This window comes from Camelus dromedarius, chromosome 10, assembly GCF_036321535.1.
Source record: "Camelus dromedarius isolate mCamDro1 chromosome 10, mCamDro1.pat, whole genome shotgun sequence".
Classification (NCBI taxonomy): domain Eukaryota; kingdom Metazoa; phylum Chordata; class Mammalia; order Artiodactyla; family Camelidae; genus Camelus; species Camelus dromedarius.
In genome coordinates this window covers 51,781,107-51,807,496 of record NC_087445.1, presented here as the reverse complement: position 1 = coordinate 51,807,496, position 26,390 = coordinate 51,781,107, and the positions used below count along the sequence as shown (strand labels likewise).

Sequence of the window (26,390 nt, the reverse complement as noted above, 5' to 3'; positions counted from 1 at the left end):
CAAAGTCAGAAACACTTGAGAAAAATTTAAGCTACATACAGATTTGTGTTAAAGTAGTTATTACTGTTTCTATTTTGGTTTTTGATTTTATTACATGGTAAGTGTGTGTATATGTGTGTGTATGTGTATATGTATATATATATATATTATATATACATACACACACATATTCATATGCATATATACATACATTTAGTCTCTCAAAATATTAATCTAACATCGCAAAGTGCCGATGCACTAGCCAGGTCAGGATCTGTTAGCATTACAATGACGTGCTTAAGCTCCTTGAAATACAAGGAGCTATTCAGAAGCCCTCAAGGGTAAAAGATACCACTGTAGCAGGTCAAACTGTAATTTCCCCAGCATCCCTGCAGAATATCATGATTGATTCTTGAATGAACTTGAACAAAAATATTTCTGGCCTAATCTTTAGTCCTTCCATGATAGCAATCTCTAAACCCCTCTTTCCCAGGATCTGTGTTTTCACCTTATCCATCTCATTACAGACTTTTCTGGTAGCCTCACATTAACAGTCAAGAGTGACTGGACTGTACATTCTCTTCACAGATCAAAACTGTAGACAGACAACTCTCCAAACTGACCCCCATTTCTGATTTCTTCTGTGAATATATACAGTCATAGACATTTAGAGTAAGAGATACAATACTGGTGAAACAAATCATCTCATCAAATTATCACACTTTTTTTCTGTCAGTACTCACAGAAGGTTAAATACTATCAAAACAATGGTACATTTGCATTTGAGGTGTTTATGACTAAACTAGTGCTTCCTTTGCTGCTTCACAGTATGTTTCCCTTCCCAGGTACAGAGCATTAGACTTAGAATGGCAATAAGGAGAAATGGAAGGACTGTGAAAATGAACTGCAACCCTAAGGATATTAGGTAGGAACTGATGAGGAACTTCCTTTATACAAAAGGCTACGAAATCTTTCCCCAAGGTTAAGAGGTCACAGGATTTCCCATGATTGCTCCAGATATTGGATGGGAAAACATACCATAATTGGGTCTAAACTATGACTTTTCATTAATAAGGCTGACATTGATAAGTGACAGGAAGGTAATATATGTTTATAAATTTTATGTTTCTGCACATTTTAAAGTTATTTCAATGTTAACCTTAGAATGTCTACTGTGTATAGATGTTAAACATATGCCTTATTTTGAATATACTGCTTATTAAAAGTATTTGTAAGGATTGTATCTTTTTTTCTGAGCACTTACTCAAAATATTTTATGCATTTTGGATACTCAAATAAGCTCTTGATTTATTGACTAACATTAATAAAGATCTTAAAGGTTTGAAGAGTTATAAAAATGGCTGAACCATTATAAGAATTCTGATGACTTGTAGAAGACATGGTAAATTAGCATGAAAGGAATGATCAAGTAGACTAGGAAGAGTAATAAAATCCACTGTGACTAAGATGGACAGAGAATATAGGAGATTAAGAATAATGATTAGATCAAAGACAAGTGGAAAAACCCTATGACAAATCACATAGCAGCTCTAGGTACAAGCACCCAAGGAGCTGTTATTGATGAGGAAGAGAGTTACCTGGGAAACACGTGTTACAGCTGACTCCACCATGACATGCTTGTACTCAATCCTCATGTTACACTTCTCTCTCATTCCTTTTCTACGGATATGTCTCTCTCACTCAGATAGTTTCCTATATAATTGTACTTTACAATGACCCTCAATAACGCAGAGAGGAATAATACCCTTTTGACAATTATTTGCCCATATAATCTGAGACCTCTAGTTATATACTGCTAATAGACTATGGCTCTCTCAAGAGTTTGATCATTGGATTCATTAACTGTTGTAACTGAGAAGAGTGAAGCAGGTTATTACATTAACTATAACATAAAATGTTTGCATATTTTAATAACTATTATCCCCTCTTAGCATTACACATGTTACTCCAGGTATCGTGAGCATTTTGAATTACTACTGTTTAGATTCTAGGAAATGGAGGAGCTATCTTAAGGGGAGTAAAATATAAAAGTTAAAAGCAAAAACAGACTTAGACAACTTGAATTTGAACCTTAGCTGTGTAATCCTGGGCAAGTTAATTAATCTGTGTTTCAGCTTGCTCATCTGTAAAATGGGGTAATAATGTCTGCTTCACAGGGTTGAGTCAAGGATTAACACAAGCTAATTTATGTAAAGCACTTAACACAGTTCCTGACATGCTATATTATGTTAATATAATAATGTCTATCTACCTCATGCATCCATCCAACTGGTTCTGTTTCTCCAGAGAACCTTGACTAATATATATTTTCAATTTGGATTCTAAGGTGATGCTTTCTAACCAAAGGACTAAAATCTTTTCAGCATATGAACCCATTTATTAAAAACAAGTCTCCCAGAAGAATTGAGGTCAGAGAGGGACAGAGCTGCAGCATCAGTAAGCCATGCCCAGGGTTAAGGAGGAAGGCCTAACCTATAATTCACATTTATTGTTCAGCATGGACATAACCAAATAATCAACCAATTTAGAGAATATTCTCTGGCCAAAGTCCACCAGGAACACACCTGTGGCTGAGCAAGTTGGGTTTGTTACTCATTGCCATGAGGGAGAAGGCACACCACGGGTAACTTGGGGTATGTCAGAAAGAGTGCTTTAGCAAGGGCTTTGAGGAGGGTCCAAGGAAGTGTGGGCTTCTATCTCTGTTGGGTACTTTCAGAAAGCAGGGATAATTTTATGATTATCTCAATAAATCCTATCTGAGGGCACGGCAGACAAAAGCTGTAATTGGTAGAGAAATAGCAGTCACTCCTATTAGCTGAGGAGAGGGGGATGTTTGGTATTTTGTGGCTTGGACGATGTTCATGCTTTATCTGTGTTCAGAAGTAAATTCAGAGTGGGCGTGCTTTTGTCTTGATCCATCATTGTCACGGAATGGCCTTGTCTGATACTGATGTCCTGTGAAATTGTCTACGTGCAGCAGGAGAAAGCCAAGGCCACACTGATAGCACCAGGCCATCTCCTGGGTGTTAGGGCTGCTTTTCTCTTTCTCACTATGCTAGTGAACTTCACTTCTGACTGGAGTGGGTGACCCCTTGTGAAATCTACTATCTTTTCCATTATTACTTTCAACAGCAACATCTGAATCTTGAAATTAACCAGGGGCTCATAAAACCATAATTATAATTACAGCATGAATATAAAATTAAATTTAATTAAGATTAAAAGTGGAAGGATGCCCAACTTCAATTGTGAAGATGAATAAAGAAGGAAATTACATTCTTTCAAATTCTAGGTTTTCAACACTTCTCCATTTTTATAAGCAAAACTGCCAACAGCAATGTATAAATTTCACCATATACATATGATACAAGGCCAAATCTGGGGGAAAATTGATGGGAGACTATGAATCCTCTTGTACTCAAAGCCCATCATAAAGAAGAAGAAGAAAGGCAAACCAAGTACCCCCTACAGAGGTCTCTGGAGAGAGGCGTGGGGAACAGTGGCCAGACGTGCCTTCTCTACCTGTTCCTTACCACCAGTTACTACCCCCACACACCCCACAGGGCCCAGGGAGCCCCAGTGCCCTGGAATCAGAATCCAGAGGACTCCAAACTACTTGAGTCATGATTCACACAAGTCCTTATCTTGTCCCAGATGACACCACAATGCTCTGAAGAAGTACACAGGTCACATTAATTTCTGTGAGGTACATGCAGTTCATACCCCACTACCCTAAAACCAGCAGTATTTTTGCCTATGACGATGCCATTGTATATTTCCAGCACTAACCATTGTTTGTGGTCTTAGCACACATGGTTGATGATTGCAGCATAAAGCAAATGTCAGGACATAGCAAATGTACATATTTGATTTTATAATTCTGAAAGTAATTCTACATGTTAAGGAAACTTAAGTGGTTATAAAACTAATTCATACACTTCCAGGAAGTACTGCTCATTCTTCACATCTAAGACTCCATTATTGCTCAGCTCAAACCTGGATTAACAGTCACTAAACAAACTGTCAGCAGGAATCAGTGTTAACCTTGAGAACAGAGCAAATGATTAGATCAGCGAGGCTGTGATCCAAAAGATAGCTGATGTGCTATTTTTTAAAATTTCTTGCTGGTAAAATAATCCATGTTTGCTAAAATTCCTTCTAGGGACCACCTCAGGAGCTGAAAAATGAACAAACCTGGAATGGGCAGATTCCTTCACATTCATTTGATGTGGAAATCAAGTCGTTTGGTTAGCAAGAAAATTCCACCGTCAACTGCTCAGAATATGTTGCTGATTTATCCTCTGCATCTTCAAGGTTTGGACCAAATATAAGTCCCTCATCGTGAATCTGTTGGTTCTATCTTTCTGATCAATAGACAGTGGAAAGGAGATTGTGTTGAAGGGAGAAGCACAGACTACTGGGCTGTGGAGGTGCTGGTGAACTGAACGTGCCCCCCAGATCTGAGAAAAGACCCTAAACAGAGACACAGACAAGCGGGTGATTCATTCTCTCCACAATTACCTTAAGGTTGGGTCCTGTCTGTAACATATCTCTGCTATAAGATCCATATAACACACAGCTCTACTAGACAGGAGAAACTCACAGAAGAAAAAGAGTTTGCCTCTTTGGATACCATGGACCTCATGCCTGAGCGTATTTGTTTAGTTTCTGCAGAAGTTTTGTGAAGAAACTTGGCGTATGGTTTATGTGACTGCAACACAGGACACTTGGGCTCTCAAACGTTTATGTACGTCAGAATCACCCAGAGGGCTTGTTAACACACTGATTATGGGTCCACCCCTAGCCTTTCTGATTCAGGACATCGGAGTGGGAGTTGTGCATCTGCCTAAGTTCCAGCATAATGCTGAGGCTACCCATTGGATACTGCCCCTCGAGCCCCACAGTCTAATTCCTCACTTTATTAGTTTCCGAGCTCTCTGAGGGCTGGCTTCTTTTCTCCTCCGGGGCTCTCATGGGGTTGTGCAGTAAATGATTGATAGTGAGTGAGTGAGGAAGCCAAGACACAGAGAGACAAAATGGCATGCCCAAGTTGGATATTTCTCTTTGTTTAGCCAGGCCAAAGTGGGGAACTATTAAGGAGGGTAAGAGTGGCCAGAGAGATCTATCATTGTAAATATGAAAGGTACCAAATTATAGTTTACAACCAATTAGAACTTGCACGAGTCGTTTAGAAAACCACTCCAAAGGATGCTTTAGAAATTTTCTTTATCCTTTTTTCTGACTGCTGTGGCAAAAGTACTTAATGGAATTACCTTTACAAATACATTAATTTATTCTACCCTGAGGATATTATATTCAATGATTTGACAAAACTAATCTGAGCTAATAACAGACACACATTTACTGAGACTAAGCACATTTTCCAGTAGAGAGATACCTAGCCATTTGGAACAAATGATGGTTGAGGTATAAAGATGAAAGAATGGCTGTAATGCCCAAAGGAGGTACCAGGGTGACTAAAATGCAAAGGTAAAATGTGAGCCGACAAAGAAAACTCACAAGGAGGCAAAGGGCCCACCACAACCACTACCAGGAAATTTTCAACCATTGACAGATGCTCAGGTTCAAGAGGTCTGTCTCCAAAGGATGCATCAGCAAGAACCACACCTTCTCAGAGCCCTTGGTTCCCTCCAGTGAAGAGAGGCAATCACTGCCCTTAACTTCCATTCTGCCAATGAATTACCCCATGCATACTGACCCTTAAAACATTCTAAATCTATTCCACAGACCAGAGTTGAAATCTCAAAGCCTATAGGGACCAATATAAGTAAGTGAAATTAAGAGAATATAAGGTAGTAATGGAATTTGGTTAACCAAATAGTCTACGTTCTGTTTAAAGGGGAAGCTCAGATAAATAATGAGGTCCTACTGTATAGCACAGGGAACTATATTCAATACCTTGTAATTGCCTAAAATGAAAAAGAAAAAAATACACAATCACTATGCTTTACCCCAGAAACACAACATTGTAAATCAACTATATTTCAATTAAAAAATAAAAATAGTGCAGCTGAAAGAAATAAAGCAAATGTAGCAAAATGTTAACAATTAAAAAAAATAAACGAGAAGCTCTTTCCCAGCTCCAGGAGATTGTTTCACTGTGGAATGTGATCCCAATGTTACCAGCTCTCCCAATTTTTTGAGAGGGATCAGAGATTGGAATTTCACATAAAGTTTCCTGACTGTTAAAACAGTGTGATTCAAACAAAATATGTTTGCAGGTAGGATGAGGCTGCCAGCCTTCCATTTAGAACCTCTCCTTAGACTCAAGGAAAACAGGACAGGAAAGGACTTCCTAGTTACCTACTTCTGGGTATGTCCTCTGTCCCTCCCACCCCCCTTGAAGAGCACTCCTTCTGTTTTAAAACTCTCTCATAGGCTCAGAATTCTTTCTCTAGTTCCTGAAGGACAATCCAGGGAGATCATGTTTTCACCAGAAAGTCTCTGATCACCCCATATGCTGAGATACTGTCCATTAGTGATATACTTGCCATTGGTGGGGAGAGGGGGTGGCCTGGTGTCACACAGTCTGAAGATGACGGAAGGGGTAGGAGCTTAGGTCCCCACACTCACCCTCACTTGCTCCTCACCCCTGTCATTCCACCTCTGGCTGCTGAAACAATATTCTGAAAATGCATGCAGGATCTAAGAAAGAAGGTGCTTTGCCCAATTACTTGGAGTATGAAGACTATCAAACCAGAGCTGGAGAAAACCAGAGCACTGGGGGAAACAGAACAAAACAAAACCAAACCCAAACCGAACCAAAGAATTAAAAGGACTTGAAGATAACTCTGCTTAATTCTTCCAGGCCAGGTTCAATTAAAGGACAGAGAGCAGCCCTTGTACTAATCCTGCAGGTCAGTGTTGTCTAATGCTTCTAGTTTCTTCTCATCCTCATTTCTTATAAAAGGAACAAGTGAGGGGAAGTGCAGGGGGTTGGGTAGACTTTTCTTGAGGGCTTATTTTTCTATTCATTTACTGAATCAATATTAACTTATATCTGTAATGCATGGAACTTACAGTCTATTGAGTGAGACAATTAAAAAGCAACTTCAAAAAAGCAGACAAATAAAAAAGACAATAAATTAAAACATGGATTATAAAAAGTATAATCTGGCAAATAATCTGGATAATGCAAATAATTACAGAGGAAAATCACTTCGCTCACATGTATATTTTGTGTGTTCATACTCCCTACCTAGGGTAGAAGGAGAGGTGACGTCCTTTTTGGAGGGATTCCAACAGGGAGAGGCTACTATGTTCACTATAAGTCCTGGGTAGGCAGTGGAGGGGTAGCTCTGGTGGTCCACTTTGTGCACTGACAGGGAGTGACAAACCCCAAGGTCCTGTGTACCTAGTGATGCTGGGACCCTCTTCTGCCCTAGCGGATTCCTGGAGAAGCTCTGAGTTCCCAGAGGAAAGAGGAACTCCAGGTACTGGTGGAAGTTGCAGCAAAAATATAATTATCCCACGGAAAGTGATATATTTAGCAATTGAGCAAGAAAACCTGAGTGTCGTAGCTGGCAGCTGAATCAATGTTCATTTCCAACACCTTTCAGGAAGATAACCTGCTGGCCACAGGATCCAAGTTTAAACCTACTCTTTTCCCATCCCCACCTCTGCCCCTGTGCTGTAGAGCAAGAGAACCCTGGACAGCCGGTTTGTAACACAACAGGACAGATCAGGAAAGGTACGCAAGCAGCTCAGACTCTGGGAGAAAGCTCAGGCAGAGACTGGAGCAAACAGAGTCTTGGGTTGGTATTTCAAAGAGGCGCTTGTTTTACTAAACATCCTCAGATATGCTTCCTTGAAAATCACTGATAAGGAGAAAGTAAACTTCCAGAAAGTTCATCAAAAGGCTCTGGGCCTGGGCCCGGACATCACATGTGTTTGTTGTGTGTGAGTGGCCAAGGCTCACCCACTGTCTTCCTTCCTGGACTATGGATTCAGACATTCACAGAGTCTTCTGTTCTACTGACAAAGTCCTGAGTTAAAAGGCTTTCAGATAATCGTATGTCAGTAGTTTTGAAATCTTTTTCAACCTCCCCTTTGAGACACAGTCTAGCTCCTATAAATCCTTTGGTCTCTGCGACTTGCATTCTCACATTTGCCCGAATCCCTGAGGAAATGTGTTGGTGGAATTTGTGGGCTCCTCCAGCTCCCACCCCCATGAGGCTGTCGCCCTCTTCCAACCATCAGCTGAGAGTCTCTCTAAGGAGACATGTAGCATTCCTCTGTGCCTTTCTCACAATTATAGGAAAGACTGATTCCTAAACTGAGTAAAACTGAGTAAGCTTAAGAGAGACTTATGTTTGTCTGAGCCTGGATATTTTACACAAGCCCAGAGGTACAGGACACTCAAATACCAGTCATGGGAAAGTTCAAACATGACATTAGTTCAGTGCTGACATAAGGCCCAGCACCAAGAAAAATTTCAATAAGTATGTACTTAATAAATGTTAAGTAAAATATTTGAGCATTTCTAAGGTCAAAGGCTAATCCATGATACGATAGATTTTTTTAAGTGGCTACATCACATTCAAAGGGAAATGTCAATGGGAATTTAAATATCAAAAAATAGGTGAAAATGTAAAACAAAATGCTTAAACGTATATATGTCCCCAATAACAATGACACTTCAGGTGTGCATTCACACCCACTGGCTGTTTTCCTGTAGATGTGAAAGCATTATTCACCTATGATTTACTGCTGTTTAGAAACACCCAATTTCTAGAATTGACAAGACCTCTTCTTGGAAAAGAGATTTTTTTTCAAAAGCATTTATTACATAATAAAAGAATTTTCCTCAAAATTAGATCCACCAGCTAACTGCACTGAGCATCATATGGAGTCATTGTCTAAAATGTAGATTCTTCATCAACCATCTTCTCTGCATCTAACACATGAGGAGTCAGGAATCTACATTTCTAATGCTTCTATTGATTCTAGAGCCACTGCACTAAGACCTTGAGAGTAGGGAAAGATGATTTCCAAAAAGAAACAAAAACACACAATGAACTTGTGAAGCCTCCTTGTAGACACAAAGATTTTGCAAGCATTAAAGACTCCATTTTTCTTCCAACAGGAATCTAACTATAATCATAATAATTACACTGTGTTGGTAACAAAATTATGGGAACCATGAGTACCTTAAAAGTTACATTGTCATTATTAAAATAAAATCTACAAGAAGCTGTAGAATGATCTGGTTACCACACTTCTTCCCACCCCGGCACATACGCACAAACCCCCTCTCCAAAGGCAGGACCTCAGCCTCTTTCAGAGGCCCTGGTAAACCTGAACCTCACCCACTTTCATGATCTGTGCCAGACTAGAATGAACTGCGAAGAGCACAGGATCCTACACCTAGATGCTCCTGGCTACTAAACAGTTCCAAAGTTGAATTTGACTCAAAGGTCTGTTGGAATCTCAGACATTCCAATTAGCCCCAATAAGAAAATACTGACCCTTCTAGAGAAGCTAGAGAGTCTTGGAGATGACCCATTCTGTACTTCCAGGGCCCTGAAGACCCAGTCTAGAGTGGAGCTGCTCTGCAGGGGGATGAACAGGCACACGCAATGGCAAAGTGCTAACAGAAGAGCTGGGCTGTGGCTTTGCTTCCTCAATACATGGGGGCAGCAGCTGCAGAATGCCCATCAATGAAATACAGCTGGGCCTCCCATCCAGAGCTCATACCATTTGCATCCTCAGCTGAGCATCAGCCAAGCCCAGGCACATTCCCTGAACGGAACCAGTGGGAAGGTCAGAGTCAGGGATGAGTAGCAGCGGTGCTCCCACAGAACGTGAACCTTCCTTCTCTTTGACATCTCCATCACAACGTCATGTTCATCTTTACCTCAAAATACCTGATTTCCTTTTTCACAGTGTAACATGAAATCCTCAAAGAGGGAATCTGGGGTAGGTGAGCCCTACAAATGGGTTTGAACTGATTGCCCCTCCCCCTCACCCACGACTCTGCCTCTTGGGAACCAACAGGATGAAACCTGACATTTATTACGATATGAGACCAATACATAGGCTAAATCAGAAAAACAAAACAACAAAAACTGCAAGTTTGGATTTTTTTTAAATATTAAGGAATAGGGAATCCTTTTATACTGGTATCATCCTGCTGAGTTTATGAAGACATATGGGAAATTAAGAGCAACTTGCATTACACAGAGAGGCAACCTTAGGTTATTTTCACATAAATTTTCAACTGACATTCATCTCTATAGACCACTTAATCACGTCAGTCACAAGAAAAACAAAGATATAATTCTCATTCTCAAATTCCCTTTCCTGTTGTGAGCCTACATAGAAAATCTATTCTCATTTCTAAGTGGGAGAAGAAATGATTTGCTTTTAGGGGCAGAAAGCATTAGAAAAGGATATATTCTGAATGCCAGAACAATGTGTCTCATTTTTGGTGAAAAAATAACTACAGAATAAATAGATACGCATGTTACAGAAATATGTAATTTGCACATATGTGTAAGTGTATTTTTTCCTCCCAGTTTCTACTCGATCCACATAACAGATACAAGTCCCATTGCCTTATTTCACAGGAGAATCATACTTGAAACTAGAAGAAACCATGTTCAATCTGTCCATTTTACAGGTCAGCAAATGAGGCCTAGAAGGTTCAGTGCAATTTCTGCAAGGCCACAGGTCCACAGGGTCACATAAAAAGAGGATGAAAACCTAAATTCCCCCATTCCTGGCCCAATACTGTTTCCAAAGGACCATGAAGTCCTTTTTCCCTAGGGTCTCTACCGAGATCCCCTATTGCTTAGTTAAAAAGCATAAAAAGCGCTTTCATTGCTCCATCTGTAATGCAGCCTGGTGTGTAAGACGTCCCAGTGGTATGATGGAGTTGGCACAGACACTGCTGTCCTGCTGCTTTTAGAGATGGCACTGCCCCTGAATCACTTAGCCCTGACAAAGCTGATACCGCTGAAAACACGCATCTGCAGGAGGTAAGTAAAAATCAGTGATTTCAGGTCTGAGTCATTTGACATTTCTTATAGCTCTTGGCAAATTCCATTCAGTTCTGTACAGTAAGAGTGTATCGAGCATTACAGGAGAGGCAGCCAGTGCCCTGCCCGTAGTCCCTTGGCATTCACTGTTTTCTCACAAAGTGATTCTCTGCCTGAAGCCTTTCTGAGGTATGGGAGTATGCTGGCTGCATGCAGGGCTGGCCAGAGCACCCAGGAATCAGTGCCCCTTGGAGTAAAACTCAAGCAACGATGCAGCTACCATACCACAATACTCCAGCTTCCTCACCCTTTAGCTGAGATAACCCTGAGGCATGTTCTAGACAGCCTCCCAGAAGTCTCTACTATGCACTGAGCCCCAGTTCTCCACCATGGGCACCTACTCTTCAGTGCACCATGTCTTAGCTTCATTTCTTTTCCATCGCTAACAGGTACTTCCAAACCACTTGCACTCAAATCTTTGTTTCAGGGTCTGTTCTGGAAGAATCCAACCAAAGACAAGCATATGTACTCTGTACAAATTACTCTTCCATAATAGGTCTTGAGATATGTAGAGGAAAAAGATACCATCCTAGCCTTCAAAAGGTAAGACCTCTAGGTAGGTAACCACAAAGGTAAGACAAGAGAAGACACAGTCCTTTGGGAGGAGACTAGAGATACAGACAATAAAAATATGTTCACTAATGAGATTCTCACAATGAAAAGGAGAATTTGCCATTAAGAACTCAGCACGAAATTCTCTAAAGCAGGAAGGAGTCAAAATACCTAAGTAGTACCATTACACACATCAAATAAACAGCCGAGGTTCTGATTTCACTTGGAAATATGTCAAGAGTTTTTATAATTGCTTCCAATGTAAGCTTTAATAATCAGTCCAAAAGGAAAGATTTCATACAACTCAGGCTTGTTTTTTTCATGGCAAGATTAGGTACATAAACCCCTGAACTGGCTGAACAAGATTAATTGGCTATTTTGCATCTTGTGCCTGAAGAGTGTCAGAATGATCAGTCTTTTCATTCAGTTTTGTCAACATATACTCATTTATGTGCAAGGCAAACAAATTAAATAATTAAATTTTGTGTATGTCACTAGGTTGACAAAGACCACAGAAAAGGAAAATTACAGGCCAATATCACTGATGAACATAGATGGAAAAATCCTCCAAAAACACTAGCAAACTGAATCCAACAATATGTTAAAATGATCATACACCATGATCAAGTGGAATTTATCCCAAGGACGCAAGCATTTTTCAACATCCACAAATCAATTAATATGTTGCACCACATTAACAAATTGAAGAATAAAAACCATATGATCATCTCAACAGATACAGAAAAATTTTTTTGATAAAATTCAACATTGATTTATGATAAAAACTTTCCAGAAACTGGGCACAGATGGAGCACATACCTCAACATAATAAAGGCTATATATGACAAACCCACAGCTAACATCATAATTAATGGGGAAAAGCTGAAAGCTCAGGAACAAGACAAGGATGCCTACTCTTGCCACTTTCATTCCACATAGTTTTGGAAGTCCATAGCAATCAGAGAAGAAAAAGAAAGAAAGGGAATCCAAGTCAGAAAATAAGATATAAAACTGTCACTGTTCATGAATGACATGATATTATACATAGAAAACCCTAAAGAAGCAACCAGAAAACTACTAGGGCTCATCAATGAATTTGGCAGAATTGGAGGATACAAAACTAATATACAAAAATCAGTTGCATTTCTATACACTAACAACAAAATAGTTTAAAAAAAAGAAGAAGAAATTAAAGAAATAATCCCATTTACCATCACACCAAAAAGAATAAAATACCTAGGAATAAACCTACCCAAGGAGGCAAAGGACCTGTATACTGAAAACTGTAAGATACTGATGAAAGAAATTGAACATGACATAAACAGATGTAAAGATATACCATGTTCTTGGATTGGAAGAGTCAATATTGTTAAAATAACCATAATACCCAAGGCAATCTACAGATTCAATGCAATCCCTATCAAATTACTAATGACACATTTCACAGAGGTGGAACAAAAAAAGTTACAATTTGCATGGCAACACAATAGACCCCAAATAGCCAAAATGGTCTTGAAAAAGGATAATGGAACTGGGGAAATCATGCTCCCTGACTTCAGACTATACTAGACAGCTACAGTAATCAAAAAAGTATGGTACTGACACAAAACACATATATAAATAGAACAGGATAGAAAGCCCAGAAATTAACCCATGCACTTATGGCAATTAACCTACAACAAAGGAGGCAAGAATATACAATGGAGAAAAGACAGTCTCTTCAATAAGTGGTGCTGGGAAAACTGGACAAGACTACCTGTAAAAAACTGAAATTAGAACACTGTCTAACACCATATACAAAAATAAACTCAAAATGAATTAAAGACCTCAATGTAAGACCAGATACTATAAAACTCCTAGAGGAAAACATAGGCAGAACACTCTTGGACATAAACCACAGCAGTATTTTTTTTGAACCAGCTCCTAGCATAATGGAAATAAGAGCAAAAATGAACAACTGGGATCTAATTAAACTTAAAAGCTTTTGCACACTAAGGATACCATCAACAAAACAAAAAGACAGTCTACAGAATGGGAGAAAATATTTGCAAATGATGCGACCAACAAGGGAATAATTTCCAAAATATATACAGTTCATACACCTTAATATAAAAAAACAAGCACCCTAATAAAAAATGGGCAGAATACCTAAACAGATATTTCTTCAAAGAAGACATCCAGATGGCCAACAAGCACATGAAAAGATGCTCAAAATCACTAATTGTTAGAGAAATGCAAATCAAAACTACAATGAGATATCACCTCACACCAGCCAAAATGGCCATCATTAAAAAGTCTACCAACGATAAATGCTGGAGAGGGTATGGAGAAAAAAAGGAACCTTCTTATACTGTTAGTGGGAATGTAAATTGGTGCAGCCACTGTGGAGAACAGCACAGAGATTCCTCAAAAAACTAGACGTACCATATGATCCAGCAATGCCACTCCTGGGCATATATCCAGAGGGAAATATAATTTGAAAAGACACATGTACCCCAATGTTCACAGGAGCACTATTTACAATAGCCAAGATATGGAAACAACCCGAATGTCCATCAACAGATAACTGGATAAAGATGTAATATATATCTGCAATGGAATATTACTCAGCCATAAAAAAGAATAAAATAATGCCATTTGCAGCAACACGGAGGGACCTGGAGATTGTCATTTTAAGTGAAGTACGTCAGAAAAAGAAAAATGCCATATGATATTGCTTATATGTAGAATTTTTTTTTTTTAAACAAGGACACAAATGAACTTACCTACAAAACAGAAACAGACTCACAGACATAGAAAACTAACTTATGGTTACCAGGGGGTAAAGGGTATGGGAAAGGATAATCTGGGAATTTGAAATTTGTACCTTTTGGGGAGTGATGGAAATGTTAGCTATCTTGATTGTGGTGGTCATTTCGCTGGTGTATACATATATACATCAGGATTCATCAAATTGTACACCTGAAATATGTATAGTTTATTGTACAGGAATCATACCATAATAAAGAAGTTAAAAAAAAAGAATAAATGACCATAACATTGCATTGGCTTAAAAATTGGACTTGATGTAATCTTGGAATTAAATTTCAAGAGAAATACAAAGAGCTTGGCCAGTCACATGTATCAATGACAACTTAGACTGGTGCATATTATATTTAAAGGACGAACTTTATAAAAGAAAAATGCATCACAGAGCAAAGAATGAAGCCCGTGAAAAATAATATACTGCAGCAGGACAAGATGCTATTATTTATAGTTCTTGAAAAGTATAACATTTCAGTTATATTCAGTTCAGTCCAGAGTCTATCATTTTGGTATGATTGTCTGGGCTTATGAACCCACAGAGGAAGAATCTAAGAGTCTGTGAGGATCCAAGTATTGGTGCGTCCATTCAACATTACAAAGAATGCTTGGTTTAAGGTGACAGGTCATTTCTCGGGAAAACTGATAGGGAAGATGTTACCACGTGGTACACAGCATGGGAATAAGGTGGTCTGGAAAAGGACACAAAGTAGGTGAGTGGATTGAGGAAAGCACTCTAGGACAGAATCTGGGAAATGGCACTTGGGTGTGGCTGGTTCTCACTAAGACTGTCACCTTCGGAAGGTCTCACAAAGACAGGACTCAGAGTCATAAGGGAATAAGGGTCACTGGTATAGTGCTAGATGGAGTCTACTCTTCAACCGCCTACCACTTGGCAAACCAGTCTCTTCTTGAACCCTCCAGTGACAGAGAACTCTCCCTATCAATCCATTCACTACATGTATCATTTAACAAACAAAAAACTCGGCAAACACATGCAAATGTCACTATTAAACAGAACATGGCTAAGTAAATCTTATTATCTCAATGATGTGAGAAAGAGAAATCACAAGGGCATCTGGTAGTCCTTTAGGCTATAAAGCACCTCTTCCCCTTAGATACATTTGTAGGAGGTACTCCAGCACCCTATTTGAAGTTGGGTATGGCCACAGTTTTGTTGCTTGGGCTAAGGAAATGTGGGTGGAAGTGACCTCTACCAATTACATATGAAGTATTAAAAGTCTGTGTTGTGAATTTCTATGTTTGCTTCTCCTTACCAGAGTGATCATGGAAATAAGTGTTGAGATGGTGCTTCCAACAGGATGGGTCCTGGGGTGTTTGGTATGGGCATAGCTCCCTCCCACCAACTACCTAGAACTTGTGGTGTGAAAAATTAGCCTGTGTGTGTTAACCACTGAGATCTAGGCACTGTCTGTTATTGTTGCAAACTCTATCCACACTGATTGTTAGGGTCAGTTTTAGCTAGGATTATTTTAAAATGCCAATTTATCAGATAGCGCCTTGGTCGATTTTTCTATATATCTACAGCAATAGTAGAGGGGCATTAAACACAACTCAAGTTCAAATACTTTAACACTAAAAAGGGGTGTAATTGCTTAGCCTTTTTAACTTACTGAGTCACAAAATGAACACATGTTAAACAAGTGTTCATATCTGAGAAAACTATGTGCACCAAATTCAGCTTAGTGGTTACTTCTGGAGAGGCAAAGAAGAAAATGGAATCCTATAAAGGAACAGTACATGTGAGGGTCACTTATGTCAGTGATGTTTTATTATTACTTTAAATCTGAACCACATATTATCAACATTGAAGGTTTTATACAGCTAAGTAATTGAATATTTTCTATTATATAGAGTATGCTTCAGCTCATTCAAAATACATTTTTAAAAGAAAGTTACTTAACAATTATTGAAGTCAAAGGATTTTCTGATTATCATCAGCTAACCTAAACCTCCAAAGAAAATACCCTACTTCCTGAAGAGTTCTAGACAGTAGAGATTTACCTGGATCAAAACATAATAATACTCTAAGTTCTTAAAGGATGGCATATTGTAGAAAGGGAAATTCACATTTCAACATTTCTATATGTTTGAATTCTGGCCCCTGGAAAGATTTCCTTACCCTAAGTTGGTTCTCCACTGGAGAAAGTTCCCTTCTTCAATATGACTATGAGTCCAATGATTGTGTCTACATATATGCAGTGGAAAGAACATAAGATCTGAATGTACGTTAAGTGAAAATTCCAACTTCGTAACACCTATTGGCTGTGTGGCCTTGAGTAAGCCAATGAACTTCTCCGTTTCTTCATTTTGAAATTTAAAAAGTAAAGAGAAATTCCTCTTGCATAGGGTCAATATTATCTTACTGATGTTTTTCAGTACCCCAGTTTTAGAACAGAACACCATGCAAATGTCAAATATGGTGTATTAAATGGTATAATATGTTTATGTGGGGATTTTAAAAAAATCTGAAGCCTGAATAACTTACGTCTTGAGATGTGTGCAGAGAGTTATATATTTCATTAAAATGTTGACAAGAGCAGAGCTGCTCTTATTCTGACCTCATCCTTGCCCTATTCAAAGCCCTTTCATGGTAACTTACGGTTGTTATTACCACTTTTAGATTACCAGTGAGGCGCACAGCTTTTCTTATACTTCTTAGAGATTTAAATTTTCTCCCAGAGTCAGACCAGGCCTTTTATTTTCTTTGAAAGGATGAGGGAGAGGAGACCAGTGAGGAAAAGAGGAGGAGGGAATGGTAAGGGGGTCACAGAAAGAAGGGGCTAGTTCTCTTGGAGTCCAGTCATCTGATTCCCCTCAGAACCTTATTTGCTCCTCTCTTGCTCGTTCATCCTCCAGAGCCAGACCCATTTTCTTAGTCCTAATTTCTTTTCCCCTCATGAGAATTTATTTTAACTGGGATCAAGAGTCAATGCTGAAGAGCAGAGGAGCCCTCACTCAGTTTGAAGAGCATCTGACCATATTGAATTTTTAAAATCAACATTGGTATTTTGATACTATGAAAAACAGATACTACGTATTGGCATTGTCTTTTTGTACCAGTACTGCAAACGCTAGTCAAAACGATGATTAAATAAGAAAATGCATGGGAAAAAGTGCTTTATAATGTGCTTTGGTCATTACAATTTAAAAGACCCACAGATTTTTCATTGCTTTGTTTGAAACCTTATCTGATAACATCTCAATATATTCTAAAAACATTATCCCCTAAGCCCAGCAATGTTGTATATCTGGGGATTAAATTGCCAGAGTTCTTCACTAATTGTCAGGGTTTCTTCACTAATTGTCTGTGTATATGTGTGTGTAAGTGTGTGTGTGTGTGTATGTGTTTGGTTGGTTTTATTTTTCATCTTTGTTGGTTTTGTTTTCCATATTATGGGTAGAAACTGTTATTTTAAATTAGTTTTATGCTAACATTTATTAACCACTTATTGCTTGATAAGCACTTTCAGGTACATTATCTCATTTCTCAAAAGTTCCCAGAAAGAAATTGTTTTTATTTCCATTTCACAGATGAAACAACTGAGGTCCAAAGAAGGTACCTAGGTTTATAGCAGCAGTAACTGGCAGAGCCAGGACTCAAACCCAGTGCTTTTACATCAAGTTATTTTCTTGTTCTACTGCAGGATAAATGAGGATAAGATTTTGATACTTTCTCCTTGGCAAGAACCAGCAGAGTTTTTGGTTTTTTTTTAATGAGGTAAAGTTCTCAATGTGACTTAAATATAAATGCAATCTAAGTCTCAGAAACAAGGCAATCAGAGCTGCTAAATCTTAGCACCTGCAAGTAAAGAGCAGAAAGCAAGGCCAAGAAACACTTTTAAAATGTGAGGCACACAAGAGAGGCACTGAAATTGCACTCAGTGTCCAAAAATGATGATATGGAATTCCTTAAATTCTGGTGCTAGAGAAAGACAGAATCATCAAGTTCTTGCAGAACTTCATGGGATTATTTATCTTCAGGCTGGGATTTATAACAATCACCTGATAGGTTCAAGCTGAGAAAAATGAGTTGTCAAAAAAAGGCAATAAAAATTGCAAGTTCAAGCAACCACCCAAATGATAAAATTGTCACATATGTACATATCAAGCAACAATCACATTCATTGCGTCCAAAGTCCTGGTACTTAATACTGTCTGCCGAGGAAGCTAAGTTCCATTTAGAGTTTTGCTGTTAGCGCAAATATATTTGAAAGAGAACTGACTGCTGGAGTTTTTCATGATTTGACAGAGAATGCAGTGAAATTGTCTTGAGAGGAATCCACTGGTATCTGGGAAGATTAGTCAAAAGGGATGAATCAGCCCTAAGTTAATCTTGCAAAAATACGCTGGTAATTACAGTAGGGACATGGGAGATCTCAATCAGCTCATAGTTGTATTTTTAGGGAAAAAATAATACTTCAATCACCAGTTTGAGTGTATTTTCCCTCAGGGAAACCCTCCTTTTGTAGATTTTTCAGGCATGAGAGGTCTGTGGGAATAACAGAGAAAAGGAGAGGGAGAAGGAAAGTTAGGAGAGAGATGGGAGGAAATATATTGAGAGGGGAAGGGAGAGGGGGCGCAAGGGAAGGGAGAGGGGGCGCGAGGGAAGGGAGAGGGAAAGAAAGAGGAAAATGGACTAAGGATGAAAAGTTTGATTATTTTGATCACTTTTTAAAGCTATTTTGTTGTAAGTACATTTATCCTCACCAAAAATTCATATTACTGATTTCAAAGAGTGAAAATGAGGATGGGAAAGGGGATGCCCTCATGTTCATATTTATAGGTTGCTGACTTTCTACTGCTTTTCCTGCTCCCTCTGACTTGTCTAGCTTTCGTCCAGTACAGCACTTGCCGTTTTTCACCTGCTCTAGCAGAACCAGATCAGTGAAGAGCTGAAATCTGGCCAGAAATATTGTTGCGGACCACATTAGAATTTTAGTGATTCTGAGTTTCCCTCTCATTAGTGATAGAAAAGTTTGTATTTTGCCTCTTAAAGTCATCATTCTCTTAAATCGGGCTTTCCATTTAAGAGGCTGCAGCCAGCATGGAAAGGTACAATTTAAGGATTATCTGATACTGAGAGGTACAACAGATGTTTTTCTGAATACCTAACATTCAAGGGTGTGACTTCTGGAACCACCAATGGTATGCTCATTGCATATCATACTTCTCAGCCCATTCTACTGTCCTCCCACAGTTAATCTCTCCCCTTTCAGCTCACTGCCTTCCATATGTACTCACTTAATCTACAAACTTTGCTCTCTCTCCAGTGACATCTTAACCTCTCTTTTGGTTTGTGACATTCAAGCATTACTCAGAGCAATGCTCTCCTGACTTGTTACCACCATGAGACCTTTTATGCCGCATGCTGCTTGGGCACACAGCTTCTCTGCCACTGTTTCAGCCTTTTGGGTGGTTCTTGGCAGGCTTCTACTTTGTCACCATGTTTGAATTTTAGAGGCTGGTTGGCATCCTCACCAAATGCCATGAATAAAACACCACCCTCCAACCTTCATCAAAATTCTGTGCTGATATAGTTAAACTCACCAAGAAAATATATATCGTGCTCTAACTTTGGGCACTGTGTGTCTCTCATACCCACCCTCCAACCCCTACACACACTTTAAGCATGGCTCAACAATCCTGGACCTGCAAAAAATCTGGTGAGATACAAGTGACAGAAACCTCATTAGTATGTAAAGTATGCAAGAAGGCAAACACGCAATGATTTGGGGGAGAAAAAAACGTACTGAAAAAGTGGGTGTTGACTGAATGAATGCATTCTTGGAACAAAGATGGCATGAAAACACTCTACTGTAAAGCAAACATCTACAAACAATGATTAGCGTTTTTTCTTTAAAAATTCACCAGTGAGCTGAATCAAAAGAGGTCCTGAAAATAAGAGCAGAAACTGAATAAACTGGATAATACAGTGAACCTACATGGGAGTGGAGAAAGGGGTACACGTCATCTCAGTAACAAGTTTTGGGTTTTAATGTCCCTGAGGATATGACATCCTGAGGACTTGAGTTGGAACTAAGACTCCTACGTAAAAGCCAGGATTCCTGAAAGCTTGCTCTTCACATTAGAGAAAGAGTGTTTGATATAAATCCACCTGCTGGTATAGGAAGACTACAAGGAAAGTGAACTTTGACTAATTATACTTTGGGATTGTTCAAATTTGGCTTATGAATATAGAAGCATAAGCCCAAGAGAAATACACACGCTAAATATTTCCAAAGAGATACTCTTAAAACCTAAGGCCCACATGAATCCTACAGAAGAATCAAGTTCTGCTGAAGATTAGCTAAATGCAATTATAAATATAAATAAGAAAACAATCCACCATGAGCCAGAGACAGCAGACACAACATCCAGGAGCACTAGAATACTAGCAATTTCAGGAAAGAGGAAGAGTATTTAAAAATGCAAAAGCATAGGAACATTATAAAAACAGAGTTTTTAAAATGCACATAGAACTTCCAGATATTAAAAATGGGTTAAGGGACATGGAATATAAAACGAATGAGAAGATCCAACATATCAAAAGAGAACAGAGAAATGGAGGAGGAGGATACTTGAAGATGTGACGGCTGAGAGTTTTTCAGAATTAGTACAAACATGACTTGATATTCACAATGTGGAACAAGTCCTAGCCAGTATAAATACACACTTAGATACGTTATACTGAAATTTCAGAACACCAAAGAAAGAGAAAAGTGTAAAAGCAACTGGAGAGAAAAAGTGGATTACCTATTAAGAATAGTAATCAAAGAAGAGGGTTTTCACAACAATAAAGGCCATGGGGGTGGGAGGGAAAGTGAAATGGATTAACACTGTGAAAGTTCTAGATTGAATAAATTATTATTAATAATTAATAAATTAATAGATTATTCAATCTAGAATTCAATGCCTAGGTAGATCACCATTTCAGATTAACTGTAATATAAAAATAACTTCAGATAAATATCAAGAATTTTTACGATTCACTAGATCCTTGCTGAAAGAACTACCAAAGGACAAATTTCATGAGGAAATTAAATTCAGAAGAGAGGAATAAAATGAAGAATGGTAAGAAAAACCCAAACTGATGAATATGTGGGAAAGTTCAAGGAAGCCCTGACTGAAAAAATTAGTGAAAATTTAAGGGAGATACAAATTTCATGAACAACAGCTAAGATCTCAAAGCAAACTAAAAATACTGATCAAGAGAAGCACTGAGCTGTTGATTACCCTCAATATTTCTGAAGTTTATATATTTAAAATTTAAGAGTAAGCTTTAAGAGAATACAAATATAATCTATAATTTACAATATAAAGGGCTATTAAAACAAGTAATCTAACCTAGAAGACAGAGACCAGAAAAAAAATTCAAGTCCATGCTTATTTATAATTTAATGCTGAAACACCTGTAGTATTCCCTTTAAAGTCAGCAACAAGGTAAAGATGTCCTGTACCACTGCCTTTATCCAATATTACACTGGAGGTCTTAGTCAAAGCACTAAGAAAAACAAATTAGTCATAACAATCATAAGAGAAAAAGTCTGCTACTACTTGCAGATAATGTAACTGAAAAAAATCTAAGAAATATATGGACACTCATACAACTAACAATAGAGTTTAACGAAGTTTTTCCCAAGAAAATTGATATAAAAATATCAATATTGTTCCTATAATGTAGCAACAAACAACTAGAAAATGTAATCATCCCACAGCAATTCCACTGCTAAGTGTCAATCCACGGGCAGCTCTTGCACACATGCACATAGATACAGAAATAAGGATATTTTCTGAAAAAAAAAGCTGTAAGAGTATAAAACATAAGAAAATAAACAAAAAAGAATCAACCAAACCACCCCTGAGTAGGTATAGTCACACAAAAGGATAAAATGTGACAACTGAAAAGAATGAATTGCCAGTTGGATAAATCTCAGAAATATAACGTTAAATGAGAAGGAAAGCTGCAAAAGGAAAGTTCAATATGGTATCATTTATGTAAAATCTCCCTAAAATATAATTTACGAATATATAGACTTGTAGGAAAAATATGCAAATATGCATGAGAATCATGTGGGGAAATGAAGCCTCTAACTTCACATATATTTACTCTTGAACAACATAGGGGTTTATCCACGTATAACTTGTAGTCAGCCCTCCATATCTGTGGTTCCTCCACATCCAGATTCACCCAACCATGGACTGTGTAGTACTATAGTATTTACTATAAAAAAATCTGCATATAATCTCATCTACATGAGTTCAAACTCTCATTGTTCAAGAGTCAACTATAGTTACTTCTGGGTCTAGGACAGTAGGACTTCGGCCATATCTGTAATATTTTCTTTTTCTTGAAAAAATATTTGAAATGAATATGGCAAAATTTTAAGATTTGGTCTTGCTGGTGGGTACAGGGATGGCTATTATATTATTTCCTTTAAATTCTTTCATAATTAATAAATAGTGAAAAGATTGATTATTGATTATTATTGATTATAATGACATTTTAACCAAGTTATTTTTTATCAAGTTTTCTGATATCCTTGTTATAATGCCTGGAATAATGTAGATAAATAATAAGTATTTTCTTTTTGTTTCATTTCTTTTTTTGTTGTTGTTCCCATTGGATCTTACTCAAAGTTTTGCTGCCAAATTTCAGAAGAGACTTTAAAAAAATTTTTTTTTCACCCTTTGACTCCTTTCTCCCATTTCTTCTCCCTTCCCAACCCCCACCTCTGGAAACCACAGATCTCTTCTCTGTATCTATGAACTTGTTTCCCGCCCCCCCCCCTTTTAGATTCCACAAATAGGAGCAATCGTACAGTGTTTGTCTTTCTTTGACTTACTAGTTTCACATAGCATAATGCCCTCAAGATCCATCCATGGTGTTGCAAATGGCAATATTTCATTCTTTTTATGGCCAAATAATATTCCATGGTATATATGTGTATGGTATACAAACACACACACACACATACACACCATGGTTTCTTTATCCACCTACCAGTGGACACTTCAGTTGTTTCTACATCTTGGCTATTGTAAATAACGCTAAAACAAACATAGGGGTGCATATAACAATAAGCATTTGATGAATTAAATACATGAGAATTGTGAGAGCCACTTTGAGATTTACCTCCTCCCTTCTGTTTCTATTTTATTCTATTTCGCTTCCTCTTTTTCTTTCTCCTGACTGTTTCTGAGAGAAGCCACTGATGTGTCTTGAACTTCCATGCAAAATAAGAATGGCAAATACAGCAAGAAGAGAATAAACTATCTTTCCTCTCCCAGACTTTTAGACTTCTGTTTGTGCCAGGTTAAGGTACAGAAAGACTGACTGATGTCTTTTGTTGCTTGCTTGATCAGTCAAGCTCATCGTTCACATATTAGAGGGATGAGAATCTTTAGCCACATAGCTTCTAGCAAATTAAACCTCTTGCTTTGAGGTTTGGTTCCTGTTTGATTTTTAAGAAAATTTAAAATAAATTTGCTACCAGGAGGATAAAGATGATAACAGATGACTTATTCACAATTTCTCCCAGTTTACTTTATATTTTTCTTTTTCTTTTTCTTTTGACAAAAGAAAGGATTTTAACATTGAAAAACATAGTGCTATTGCCTCTCCCCTTTCCCCCATGAGCAATGGGAGAAAGGACTCCTTTTCCTTCTTACAATTTCAATATGAACAGTAGTAACTAGCACCCACAATACACAACATGTGCAGTTATTGTCTGGATGGACGTATTCTTGGCCTTATATAGCAAGTTAAGGGTATTAAGAATATGTATTTATGTTGAGAAATGAGTTCTTTGTTTGCCCTTTCAGAAATATAGCCTGAGCCTATGAGTATCTTCACTTACATCATAACCTCTGTCCCAACCTAATCTCCCATTTTCACCTGATTCTGCAATACAAAAGGTTCACAAATATCACCAGAAAATAAATCATCAAGTAATATCTGTCCTTCTTAACTACCAAGGGATATCCTTAAGGTGAAATTCAAGGATCAGCCAAACATTTTTATTTGCCCCAAAATCAGAATGCTCAAAATTATACAACTGAATATACTGACAGCTAAAGTTATTCCAGGAGCCATGAGGTAAAAGTAAGTACTCGCTGTGTTGCTTCACAGGCTGTGTTGAAACAACATATTCACTGAAAGTACGTTTCTGCTAATACAAGTAGTGGTTTAGCTCAAGTGTCTGTTTTCACACAGTAATAAAGTAGGTCAACATGCATGTTCCTTCCACACTCAGCCAGAAAGATCCTCCACCTGAGAACGTAAGAACACGCTACAGCTGATCCTTGGGATGTATGGACCAGAAAGGAAACTCAGCATACTTACTTTTCAGCTCTTTATGATGTCATATTTTAAAATACATTTTGCAGGTTAAAAAACAGTCCGTTAGATATTATTTCTGCCTATCTCTTTGAGAAGGCAGAAATAATATCATCTTTGGACAATCAACACCTTATTTTGAGCTAACCTACAGTAGCTTTTTTTCCCCCCATGATATGATTCCACATTTCCTAAAATTTCCATGTCTTTGTCTCCTCAATAGCAAACATTATAGAAGGGGAGGTACAGTGGGGAAGAAGTGCAAGAAGTTTAACCAGAAAGATGCTGGAGAAACTATTTGCTGGTATAAACTTGGAGCATCTCAACAAAATAATTTATGACCAAAAGAAACTGAACACTATACAGTTCTCAATATCCCACTAACATCATCCATAAACCAGTTAGTTTATCAAATTCTTGAAATATGTCCATTTTAAAAAAGCAACTTCATCAAAATGCTACATTCATAATTAATAATATATACAAGTTACCACTGAAAAGAAATATAATAGAACACAATTGTTTATACCCCATAGATGAACCTTCTTGTTCTATGGCTTCCTATTCAAGAAACATTCCATAACTTATCAATTCTTTACTAACATGTGTACTATCAAAATATAATTATCAATCATAATATTAAGTTATTTTATAAAATAATCCAAGTTCTCAGCATAAAAATTGCTATGATTATTCCAATTTGTCTGTAAAGGCAAAAAAATACACATACCTCAACAAATATAAAGCACGGGATGATGGAATAACTTCGTTGAGTGTTGTTTCCTACAGCCATTTCTTACAACATGTAGCAAGGCTGCACTGTATAAAACCGTCCAGGCTGAAACAGAAATAGGTGGCATGCTGTAAGAACCACATGTTTAGCAGTCCCTTAGGTATTTACATAAAAATAGCAGCTACCCTCTAGATAAGCAAGTTGTGTACAAACAATGCAAAATACTGATCTACAACACAATCAAGTCAGACTAATTAGCATTCCAGGGGAAAGGAAATAATATATACTAGCCCTGAACAGTCTTCAAGCCTAAATGACCAGGTAGGAAGCTTCTGTGCACAAGGTTAGAGTGAACATAATTCTAATTGCCCGGTGCTGCTCGGTGCCTTAACCCAGCAGACTGCATTCACGCTGCAAAATGCAATCTCTGCTACAAAACATTTGTTACTGTCCATTCTGTGTGGATATCCTCTATCTGTGCCCCATCTCCCGGTTTGCAGCCTAAGGACTTGTTTGTTTCTGCCCTTGCCTCTCCAGTGGGAGCTGACATTTAGTGCTGAGGCACAGATCCCTGACTTCCCTCCTTGACCACTCTCTGTCCTTGCTCCCTTGACTACACGGCTATTAACTACTTGGGATTAATACATCACTGATGCCTCTTACTGAGTTCCCTCAGCTGTGTGTGTGTGTGTGTGCATGTGTGCATGTGTGCATCTGTGTGTGTGTGGAGAGAGGGAGAGGGAGAGAGACTGACTCAAACACAAAACATTGATGCCGTAATACACTCTCTTAACGTAGAAGAATGGAGAGGCTGGGAAACAGCAGGTTATTTTAAATACTTGTTAGAACACCTCTGTCCTACTTTGAAAATATTTGAAAGTAT

At 38.1% G+C, this 26,390-nt stretch overlaps 1 protein-coding gene across 4 annotated transcripts in view; it reads right to left on the bottom strand.

Moving 5' to 3' along the window:
- PLPPR1 (phospholipid phosphatase related 1) overlaps window positions 1-26,390 on the bottom strand; it is a 353,659-nt gene that overhangs the window by 83,150 nt on the left and 244,119 nt on the right. For 3 of the 4 annotated variants that reach the window (XM_064490361.1, XM_010977449.3, XM_064490362.1), the window contains one exon: window positions 25,505-25,612. In XM_064490361.1, coding sequence (XP_064346431.1) covers window positions 25,505-25,567 — 63 coding nt within the window. In that variant the 5' untranslated portion in view covers window positions 25,568-25,612. Of the gene's footprint in view, window positions 1-25,504; window positions 25,613-26,390 lie in introns of those variants that run through there. The other variant, XM_031450119.2, reaches the window with a different exon arrangement.